At 40.9% G+C, this 12,500-nt stretch overlaps 1 protein-coding gene across 3 annotated transcripts in view; it reads right to left on the bottom strand.

Annotated features, from left to right (window-relative positions):
* The window catches only part of LOC143020876 (uncharacterized), a 606,240-nt gene that overhangs the window by 291,909 nt on the left and 301,831 nt on the right, over positions 1–12,500 (bottom strand). For all 3 annotated transcript variants that reach the window (XM_076177760.1, XM_076177751.1, XM_076177741.1), the window contains exon 4: positions 7,129–7,322. In XM_076177760.1, coding sequence (XP_076033875.1) covers positions 7,129–7,322 — 194 coding nt within the window. The remainder of the gene's footprint in view (positions 1–7,128; positions 7,323–12,500) is intronic.

The following is a 12,500-nucleotide window of genomic DNA, read 5'->3' as shown; positions in this document are numbered from 1 at the left end:
GTGGTGTCGACGAACTCACAAGAAGGATGACCTCGACGTCATGCAGTCTCAACCTCGGTCTGCAAAATGTCACGTACCGACAGCCATCATGATCGAAGCTCATCGGATGTCGATCATGAAGACATTGAGGATCTAGAAGATATCCAGGTCGATCAAAAAGTCGATGAGTGGGCGATCTAAGAAACGACTTCGATTTTCAGATCCATGGACCAACTTAAAGAGAGAGAGAGAGAGAGAGAGAGAGAGAGAGAGAGAGAGAGAGAGAGAGAGAGAGAGAGAGAGAAAAAAAAAAAAGAGAGAGAGAGAGAGAGAGAGAGAGAGAGAGAGAGAGAGAGAGAGAGAGAGAGAGAGAGAGAGAGAGAGAGAGAGAGAGAGAGAGAGGAACCAAAGCATGTGACAAGACTTCATTTGCTGACTGTAATGCGGCGAGAGAGCTGGGTGTTGTGCAAGATTCAGTCTTATGGTGTGCTGTTGAGGAACGTAATATACTGTATAGATTTCATAGTGTGCTTGTTCATCTGTATATTTGTTCCGCAAGATTCAATCTTTTGGCGCGCTATTGAGAGGAACGTAAAGTACAGACTGTACAATTGTACAATTGTACAATTGTGCTTGTTTTGTTTCGTCTGGTGAGAAGAACAAGAGTCCTAGGGGCTGTCGACTGTCGATTGTCGACTTCTCATGTTGGCAACGCACACTTCTAAACATATCTTGAAGCACGAACGAAGTACCAAGAGGAACTCTGCATCTCTCGATGTCACAGAGAATTTCAACATGGTCCAGCTGACGAAAGGAAGATACAGATCATGAGTCGGAAGAAAAGGAAGAAAAAATAAAAATGAAAATGAAGAAAAGAAGAAGGAGGAGGAGGAGGAGGAGGGGGAGGAGGAGGAGGAAGAGGGAAGAGGGGGAAAGGAGGAAAGGGAGGAGGGGAGGAGGAGGAGGAGGAGGGGGAGGAGGAGCAGGAAGAGGGGGAGGGGAAGGAGGAGGAGGAGAGGAGGAAGGGGAAACGTCTACGAGTCGAAAGAAAAGGAAGAAAAAACAACAAAGGAGACAAAGAAGAAGGAAAAGGAGGCGGAGGAGGAGGCGGAGGAGGAGGAGAAAAAGAATAAGGGGAAGAAGAAGAAGAAAAGAAAAAGAAGAAAAAAGAAGAAAGGGAAAAAGAAGACGAAGAAGAAAAAAAAAGAAGAAGAAGAAGAAGAAGAAGAAGAAGAAGAAGAAGAAGAAGAAGGAGGAGGAGGAGGGGAGGGGGAGGAGAAGGAGGAGGAAGAGGAGAGGAAGGAGGAGGAGGAGGAGGAGGAGGGGAAAGCGTCTACGAGTCGAAAGAAAAGGAAGAAGAAAACAAAGGAGAAAAGAAGAAGGAAAAGGAGGCGGAGGACGACGAGGAGGAGGAGGAGGAGAAAAAGAAGAAGAAAGTAGAAAAAGAAGAAGGGGAAGAAGAAGAAAAAGGAAGAAAAAAGAAGAAAGGGAAAAAGAAGAGGAAGAGGAAAAAGAAAAAGAAGAAGAAGAAGAAGACGAAGAAGAAGATGAAGAAGAGGAAGAACACGAAGAAGAAGAAGAAAAGGAAGACGAAGAAGAAGAAAAAGAAGAAGACGAAGACGAAGAAGAAGAAAAAGAAAACGAAGAAGAAGAAAAAGAAGAAGACGAAGACGAAGAAGAAGACGAAGAAGAGGAAGAAGAAGAAGAAAGAAAAGTATCTGAACTGTTTTACTGTCTCTTCCTCCCTCGCAAGTCACGTAGCTGAGACACAAATTCGTTCCCCCGGCCGATGTAACGGACGTGACACCGGGACGATCCACACATGTCACATCGCTTTCTACCGTTCAAGGAAAACTATGGAATACTGTTGCGAAGTTGCAAGTAATGCTGGGGACGAAGCTATCTCGAGGAGCAGCTGCCGTCCGAAAGGAAGGCAGAAGTAACTATTATGACTGTAATTATCATGATGACGAAGATGACGATGACAAAGTGGATTCATTCTCTCACCCCCAAGAGGTTCCTCGCTACCAGAGGTCGCCACTGCTTCTGGTCCCCCCTTCTCCCCCCCCCTTCTCCTCCTCTTCCTCCTCCTCCTCCTCCTCCTTCCCACCAACCCACTCCTTTTAAGGACTCCACATTCCCCCCAGCAGAATCGAGTCATTTTTCGTTCTGTCACTCCAGATCACAAGGTCTCCTTCAACGCGTCCTCTCCACCAGCTGGCATAACTTGAACCATCTACCTGGCTATGTTCCGCCTCCTGGTCTTACACAACGGCCAGCTTAAGTACTAGAGGTCTAAATCACTCGTATGGACTTAGTGGCCATGTAGTGAGCGCTGTAATAATTGGTTGATTTAACAGGAATGACAGGTGGTTAGGAACATGGAACTGCCTAGTGTAGGCCTTAGGGTCTCTTGCAGTCTCCCTCATTCTTATGTTCTTGTGAATGGAGTCCCAAATATTACTGAGTAAAGATTGAAGACCAAGATGTTGTCAGTGGACTCCAGCTCAAGGACCATCACGACTCGGAGATATGATGTCTCGCTTTGATGACGTTTTCTAAGTTGAATAGAAACTGTAGACTAACCTATCATGACAAAGAAGGCAAATAATATGTTACAGTGAGGTCGCATGAAAAATGGAAATAAAAATAAGTAAATATATTTTATGTACTAAAGGATTCTTCCACCTTATCATCATGACAAAGAAAGCAAATAATATGTTACAGTGAGGTCGCATGAAAAATGAAAATAAAAATAATTAAATATATTTTATGTACAAAAGGATTCTTCCACCTTATAATGGAGGTAGCCGAATCAAAGGCACACACCCACTCCCACCCATTCCACTTCCACCCATTATACTACCACCCATTCAACTCCCATCCATCATCCTTGTTTCCCTTCCATCTTTGCTTTTCGTGGATAAAGGATCATCCTTGTCTCTTGTCCATTGGCCAAGTCAGAAGCAATGCAGCAAGACATAGTGACAATAAGTAAATAAATAAATAAATAAATAAATAAATAAATAAATAAATGAATAAATAACTGAATAAAGTGAATAGATAAGTGATTAAAAAAATGAGCAAACAGATGAATAGATGAATAAACAACAAATATATAAATAAATAATAAATAGATAAACAAATAAAAGAATAAATGGTAAAATATAACAAAATTAGGTTCTTTTCGAAGTTGATTTAAAAAATTTGAACTGAATTGACTTCAACACTCGCGTGAGAGTTTAGTTCAGTTCGCTTGTGATGTGGCTGGCGAAATTGCCTCTACCCACTTCCATGTTGAATCTGCGCCCTGAAACCTGCAGGGTATCGATTCTCGTTCAGTTACGTATCTATTATCATTTGTTGATTACTATTCTCTTGGTACAATCCTGGACGTGATCAATTGTTTCTATTTCTTGTAGAAAAAAATTGTAATAGGATAGACGATAACCATTACTTCTGGTGCTGTATTGGTTTTGAACATTTCTATACAATTGGAAATTGGTATGTTATAACACATTTGTAAAAGTTCACTATAAACCCACTATCGGAGAAATAATAACGGAAAGTACAGGGAAACTGTATATTTCGACTACTATCTGTAGTCCTCTTCAGCAGAATGCTTGAAGTTCACTATAATGCTTCAGCAGGACTACAGATAGTAGTCGAAATATACAGTTTCCCTGTACTTTCCGTTATTATTTCTCCGATTGTGGGTTTATAGTGAGAATTTCTATACAAGTTTCATTGTCTTCTTTGGTTACATTTACAGAATAGAATAAGTTTCTTAGACAATATTTTGCTTTTTGGGATGTTTCGTGTAAGAGTATAAGAGTAGGGAACTGAAATAGTTGTACAAGTTTCCACACTCGCCTTCATTTGAATACTAAAGTTGACCGTTGGAAAGAACAAGTGGGCAAATCTGGTTTCTGATAACCTCTTTATCTCCAGTGTAATCTTAGGGATTTTCTTTAGATTAGAGAGAGAGAGAGAGAGAGAGAGAGAGAGAGAGAGAGAGAGAGAGAGAGAGAGGATAAGATTACGTATGAGAAAATACCAAAAAAAGAAAAGCAATATATAAAACAGTAATAAGTTATAAAAAATTGAACGATGACTGAACAAAGAAGGAAAACAAATTGAACAGGATAGAAGCCACTCTAGAAATATTAAAAAGACTCAAAAGTCTCTCATCTTTAAGGCTCAGAGACTGACACCGTTACACACTTGGACGACCTGCTGAAGCTACGGTCTTCCTTCTCGTATCTATCTACCTAACATCATTATCAGCCAGTCCAAGTCCACTACTGGACGCAGGCCTCACCAATAAATTTCGTGATTTGACGAAATGTTCTCACCTCTGTATGCATATGTACAGATAGTAGAGAAGGTCCCCACAAACTCAAGTGTTCCTGAATCAGGAACAGGAGACAAGACAAAGTGTATAGTTTCATGTTTTCTATCTTTTTATATATATCAAGAGCTTTTCCCCTTTACAAGTGAGGAAGGCATGTACTCACCTCTACCCATTCCACTCACATCCATCACCCTTTTGTACTCATGGATGAAGGGGGGTCATCCCTGTATCCCGCCCACCGCCCTGGGTCAGAAACAATGTAGCAAGACATAGTACATCCACAGCAAGGCCGATTCAATTGATCAGCGACTCCCCCCACCCCCCCCTCTCCGTCCCTTTTTGCAGAAAAAGAGAAAACGGGGGAGAAATCCCTTCGGACAGTGTCATGTGTGTTCTAACTGAATATGAAAAGCATAAGGCGTGGGAGTTTCGCAGTGTCTGTTCTGTAAGGATCATAGACAAAAGGGCAGCGAGTGCAGCGAGTACGTTCCAGGTGTTTCTTGTTTTTGTACAAGGGAAGTGAAAGTTTGATAAAAATATATACAGAAAGAGGTTTGGTATGTATGTTGCTTGCACAGGGCCCAGGAAACTCTAGGCTTCGGTATGTCTCTTAAACTAGAGAAGCTAAGAACTGAATTAGGATTGATCACATGCCAAAGAAATAAAAAGGACAAACTTATGATGAAAAATGTAATGAGCAAGGGAAAGAAAGAATTGTCTCTTTTAGTGCAAAAGACGAATAGTGGCTGGAGTCAGTTGGCTTGGGAATGGCTACAAAATGCAACTCCACAGAAGTACAAAATAGAAACGTGATGACGTAGAGGAGTTTGGGTTTTTTGAAAGGGAGACTGTATGCTAGAACAGAGTGTTCTTCATTGCCTCGAACTGCTCCTCTTGTTCTTCTTGCTGCTGATGTTGTTATTCTGTTCTTGTTTTTGTTGTTGGTCGTCGTGGTGGCGGTGGAATGCTGCTGTTGTTCTTCGTGGTGTTGGTGTTGTTATTAATGTTATTGCTGCATCGTTGGGGTGGTGTTCTTCTGGTGATGTTTATGTTGACGTTTGCTTTTGTTTTCATTATATGATGTCGATGTTGTTTTTGGTCTTATTGAAATTGCTGTCCCTTTTTGATATTGTTTTTTGTTATTTTTTTCGTTGTCTTTATTGATGTTCCTGTTGTTGTTGATGGTCTTGTTCCTGTTGATGATCTTGTTGCTGCTGCTGTTGTTGCTGCTACTGATGTTGGTCATGGTGCACTTGTTAATATTATTAATGTTAATGTTGTTACTTATGTTGTTCTTATTGCAGCCCTTTTTCTGTTGTTTCTCTTGTTATAATAGCGTTCTTGCGCTGTTACTTACTATTGTTACTGTTGCCATCACTATTACTGTTTTAATGAATAAAGTGGTGACAGATGCGGTGATGGCGGTGGTTGCAAGTGGTGATGATGGTGGTGAGCTAAGAAGTGGACTCATACAGGACAGTTACATTCTAACTAACGCCAAATTATTTTATTCGCTTGAAGGACTCCTCCATACACACTCCCGCGCTCTTAAGGACATCTGGAATGAAATCCCTTGAGTAAAAAAAAAAAAACAATTAAACATAACTTGTCACCGGAAGATTCTGTTGATCTGAGAAGCCTTTCCCGATGTCTGGTGACTCACCAGACTCATCAGAAGACTCACCAGATGACGAGATTCACTTAGTGGTTCCTGACCAGTGTCCTGGGATCACTAAAAGCCCAACCCGGGAACTAGTGGCAGTTAGTGGATGAAAAGCGATATCAGTCACCGCCCTTCGAGACTGAGAAACAGCAAGGCATAAGTACAAGAGCTAGATGAGACTTGGCTTTTGACCCGAGTCTTGGGATCATTAAAAGCCTTTAGCGGCTTCCAAGAAGCCCCATAACCCGGAAACTAGTAACAATTAGTGGATGCAAAGCGATATTAGTCACCACTCTTCGAGGTTGCGAAACAGCAAAGCATAAGTGCAAGAGCTATATGCAAACATGCGTGACCTCAGCTTTTCAACCTTTCGTCTTATCGTTAACCGTCTTTCCCTTAAAGGCATGACATTCTTCTAAAATGTCAAGGATGTCTGTGTTAAGTGTCGTTGTACAAATATTTGGAGTCACTGCCAAATTAATCATTTCACGGTGTCTGGTGATCCCTTTTCACTTTTCTATCGAGGGAAACCACCAATAGCCAAATGGTGAAATATATCTCCATTCTCTTACAACATTTTACTAGTTTCTTCACATATATAGGCGTCCAGAAACAGAGGGGCATCTCCGCTACTTTTACTCAAAACCAGTAAAAATGGTGGGGACGTCTCCGTTTCTGGACTCCTCATATATGCATGCAGATGAAGATATGAATGCTTCTGTGTATTAATGCTTCTGTACATATGTCAAATAATACTTATACATATAATAAACTTAAAAGTTTGAGGTTGAGGATGGTCTGAGAATGGGATTTGCGATGTCGCCATGGTTGCTCAAACTGTATATCGACAATGTGCCGAGACAAAACAAATACAGATGTTACGGACACGGGGGAAACAAGTGCACCTTTGCACATTTCTACATACGTGCGTAAAGATTGACAAAATATCAAAGTGAGGTGGTAAATGAAACGTTATAGCATGAGTATGGAGTTTTATTCATTAACAAACGTTTCCATCTTCGTCAGGTACTGAATAAAACTCCAGACTCTAGCCGCCTCACTTCCATATGTTTCTCCATACACTTTAGTTGTTTCTTTCCAACAGCATCACATAAGACCGGGGGATACTTACCGAGTGGGTGAAGTTTGCGGGTGTGAGTGAAGTATGATGTGTGTGTCGGGGCGAGGAAGGATTACTTGAACGATTGCCTCCTCGTCGGTCGCTCCAAAGTCGCGCTCCCATCTTAGAATGGCCAATGAGGCAAGTCACCAGCACGGTCACCAGCACCAGCGCAGACAAAATCACCAGCACATGCAATCCGCTCACTGCAAAGAAGAAATAAACAATGAGCTATAATGACTTGGTAACAATATAATGAGCGCTGAAACTATGTAAAATATTTTATAAACTTATGGATAGTGATAAAAGTCGGCAAGGGACATGGAACTGCTTAGTGTAGGCCTTATGGTCTCTTGCAGTCTCATCTATTCTTATGTTCTTATGATAAAGCATGTCGTACCGTAATACAGTAATCCGTCCCAATATCCAAACCTTCCTATTATCCGAACATAATCTATGTGTGAACTGTAAACCACTATTATTCCACCAAAATTGAAAATTGAACAGTGGAGTGGTGGAGAGGAAACCTGGAAGGTAGAGGTGGATTGATTTGACCTCGAATAACCGAATACTTCCCAAATCCGAACACCACCTGACCCAAATAGTTCCAATATGAGAATTTACAAGTAAAACACTGTATATTGAAATATATCAAATACTAAACGAAAAACATTTCTTAGCTCCAATATATCAAGGATCATAAATATATTCAGACACACAGATATACGAAAACGCATATTTTTCATATATCTAAATACAGTTTAAACTCAGATTCCAAAGTCTGATAATAAATCTAATTAAATATATGGTGTCTATGTCTCATCGAAATATTTTTCTCATTATAAGAACTAGACTGAATCTGTACGAACGCTTTGAAATTCAATAAGGGATGAAATTTTATATACCCATACGGTTGTATACTGTAGATATTATTACACTTCACTGGGGCGAATATAAACTCGTGTTTATGTTTCTGAGGAAGGGGAAACACATTCTTGTTATAGTGAAGAGACCAATAAATTTGATCACGTGATCAACGTGCTACTGAATGTCAGAACAGATCAACGAAAAGTACTATAGTTTGGGCCAAATAATTCATTTAGTGATTGTGGATATCATTTTACGCACATGCTCGCTTGCTCGCTTTCTCTCGCACACACACACACACACACACACACACACACACACACACACACACACACACACACACACACACACACACACACACACACACACACACACACACTCACATGTGTCTATTAAGCGGTATTCTTATTCCCGTTTTGTAACTAATACCAATTTGATCACGGTTACCATCACCATCTGATCATTTTCAATATTATGACAGTAATAATTATTACTTTTGTTCTCTTTATCCTATTCGCCATACTCCTTTTCCTCTTCATCCTCATTACGTCAATATAATCTTCTTCCTCCTCCTCTTCTTCATTATCATTACCTCTGCACAATCGTCAACGTCATAATTATTATAAACATCAGTATGGAATTCTTCATGATTCTGTTCACGTTCAGAACTCTCCCTATCAAGAGGCTTGGACAGGACCCTTCATAGAGGACTTTGTAACGTGGAATATAATGAATCATGCGCTTGGTCCAACTCGTTAGCGGCAGAGTTCAAACTGCAGTCACCTCGGCCAGTGAGCCTCCTTTTTTTTTTTTTTTTTTTTGGGGGGGGGGGATTATTCAAGAAAAAAAAATCATAAAAAGGAAACAAGGCCATAACCATCACTTACATCCCTTTCATTTTGTCTAGCATCATCCCTCCCCCTAAAAAAAAAAAAAAAAAAAAAAATCCCTTCTCATATAACCCAAAGCTGCACCTAATCACTCACATGCATCTCACAATCTACGCCAAACAGTCTAGTCCCAATCATTAGCTATTCGCATCGTACTGTCAGTGACTGATCATGCTTTCAGAATAGAAGGATCGGCGTGCACCCCATCAGTACCGTGGCGCGACTTTAAAGATTCGGTCCTAGATAACGCCACATGATCTTATTCATCATAGTGGGATGATTCTCGACCCGCCTTCGTCACGTATCCCAGAGTTATGCGTTGCTGTTCTTTAGTCCCCTGGAGAACACCACTAACTACCACTAGTTTTCGGTTTGTGAATCCACTAAGGACCTTTGTAGTCCTCTAGGGACCCAAAGCACTGGCCCAAGGAACTCCTAATTCTCAAGAAGACAAGAACTACATCGACAAATTCTTCCCGCAAGATAACTTTCTTCATATATTTTGTTCTCATTAACACCAAGCGATTTTATTCAGGTTAGCAAAACTCCTCGATTAGGTGTTTTGGATGTTTAAAGGACATATGAGGCGTCCAGAAACAGAGGGGCATCGTGAAAGCCGTAAGCCTCATATATATATATATATATATATATATATATATATATATATATATATATATATATATATATATATACATATATATATATATATATATATATATATATATATATATATATATATATATATATATATTCGTGCTCGAAACCAGTAAAAGTGTCGAAAATGTCCCTCTGTTTATGGACATCTCAAATACGTCCGGACACCTAAACTTGACCCATGTTATATAGGAATTAGGCCAGAAAAGATTTATACAAGTATGATCGTCGTTTTTTTTCACGTGTGAAAGAAATTCTTGTACTCCTGCGTGGACCCATACACAAACATAAATAAAAGAATTCTGGAGGAAAACATCCAATACACCAGACTATGTCTCTCCTAAACACCTTTTCCTGCATCATTTCTACCGGAACGGTGATGAATAAGTACACAACATCAAGATTCCGAGTCAAGGGCAGTAGAGGACATAATAAAATGATCGATCGCCCGTCACCTCTAGTTAATCGATCAAGAGGTATCGTCGGGAAGATAATACCCTTGGCAAAGTAATAATTGCAGGGTCTTTGGAATGTCTCACAAGCAGTTATTAAATCCTATGAACAGGTATCAAATCTCACTGGCCATACGCTAAGTTCAATGACCTCCATAACAGATACATACGAGGCGTCCAGAAACAGAGGGGCATCCTCGCCACTATTACTGGTTTCAAGTTATGCAGATTATATATATATATATATATATATATATATATATATATATATATATATATATATATATATATATATGAGGCTTACGCCTTTTACGTTCCGTGCTCAACTCGATACAAGTAAAAGTGGTAGAGATGCCCCTCTGTTTCTGAACGCCTCAATTATCTGGTCTTTCCGTCTATAATTAATCATTCTCGCTTAAATCTACCTGAGACCTTATGGGAAATAGTAATGATCGTTGCCTCAGGTTTACGTTACTGGAAGACCGCTGCCCTACAGATGCTGGCAACGGTACCCAGGGTCCTCCCGTAGATCTCTCTTTAAGCACTATCACACTGGGCTATTTTTCCTCCAATCTCCAATTAATCGGCGGTAGCGCCCACCCCCAGCATTCTTTCCACCGGAAAATCACGATGGCAAACTATTTCGCTTTCTCAACAATGTAAATAGAATGTCATTTGATATGCTGGAGGAAACTGATTTTCCTCCTTCATATTAGATTCCTTCCACCAAATCTGCGGGTTGCAAATCTGCTCCAAAAGTTGAAGGAAAAATTACCCAATGTGATAACGCCTTTAGGGTTATTTCTATCTCACTGGTTGTAGTAGCAAGGGGAGAGGGTCAATCGCCGGTTATCAGTGAAAAGGCGGAGGAAATACAGCTAAAGATGATAAAAAAAAAAGATTGAACGCAGTGTCAAGATCGAGTGTCAGTCTATCGGGGCTGCACCTCCGGATTTCATGTTACGGTTTTCTGAAAGACCTGATCATTCATACAGTTGCAAACAATATTTGTTATGTGTGTGTTTGAATGTGTGTAAATAAATGTGTGTGTGTGTGTGTGTGTGTGTGTGTGTGTGTGTGTGTGTGTGTGTGTGTGTGTGTGTGTGTGTGTGTGTGTGTGTGTGATTCACCTTCGTCTTTGGATCACGTGTTGGACTCGTGATCGACAGCTGTTTCCCTCCCGGAAGAGAGCTCAGAGCTCGTATGACCGATCTATGGGTAATGCTGTGACCTTACACGCACACACACCCCTAACTCCCCGCCCACGAGAGTTGGAGTAACGACTCGAAGCGCAGCGGTACTGAAGTTATTTCAGCCCTGGGCAGGATTCGAACCCGGACCGCCGTAGTGACAGTCGGGGACTCTACCAACCGCGCCACAGAGTCGTGTGTGTGTGTGTGTGTGTGTGTGTGTGTGTGTGTGTGTGTGTGTGTGTGTGTGTGTGTGTGTGTGTGTGTGTGTGTGTGTGTGTGTGTGTGTGCGCGTGCGTGTGTGTGTGGGCGTGTGTGTGTGTGTGTGTGTGTGTGTGTGTGTGTGTGTGTGTGTGTGTGTGTGTGTGTGTGTGTGTGTGTGTGTGTGTGTGTGTGTGTGTGTGTGTGTGTGTGTGTGTGTGTGTGTGCGTGTGCTTAATACAAATACAATTTTAATGCTTTCTGCTGTATGGACACCCGGAGCCAGACATACATACATACATACATACATACATACATACATACATATATACATACATACATACATACATATATACATACATACGTAGTCTTCCTGTTTCCTTATGTGATCGATCGTTGCTCTTGCCAGAGAACGTAGGATCCTTCTTTCCTTCCTCCTCCTCTTCTTCTTCCTCCTACCTCTTCAACTCGGCCGGGCAAAAAAAAAAAAAAAAAAAAAAAAAAAAAAAAACGAAGCTTTGGATGGAATGCGAAGGACTGTCATCAAGACAGGGTCAGAGGTCAGAGGTCATCAAGGGCAGGGTCAGAGGTGACAAGAGAGGGGAGAGGGTGTGGGGGTGTGGGGGTGTGGGGGTGATGGGTACGAGGTCAGGCTGGACAGGAGAAAGGAGGTGGAGGAAGTTGGGAGTGGTGTCCGGGGGTGGGGGGGTGGGGGATAAAAAATAAAATAAAACGGAAGATCAGGAATATCTGAAGACACCATCATTGTGTTTCAACTGAATAAAGAGGAAGAAGAAGAGGAAGAGAAGGAGGAAGAGAAGGAGGAAGAGTGAGGATTAGTCCTCAATCATAAATGAATGCTCCGTGATTCTGGTCAATAGGGATGTCACTAAGTACCTAAAATATAGACAGCTTAAAAAAAATGCAGTTAATACCCCCATACATGGAACAGGAGGACGAGGAGGAAGACGACGAAGAGGAGGAAGGGATGAATAGATAAGGTGGAAGATGATGATAAAGAGACGAGAAGAATGATGAAAAGAGAGTAAAACAATATATATATATATATATATATATATATATATATATACATGTATATATATATATGTATATATATATATGTATATGTA

The sequence above is a fragment of the Oratosquilla oratoria genome, chromosome 3 (genome assembly GCF_046742065.1).
Source record: "Oratosquilla oratoria isolate Oo_2021 chromosome 3, ASM4674206v1, whole genome shotgun sequence".
NCBI lineage: Eukaryota > Metazoa > Arthropoda > Malacostraca > Stomatopoda > Squillidae > Oratosquilla > Oratosquilla oratoria.
This window is presented reverse-complemented; position numbering and strand designations above follow the sequence as displayed.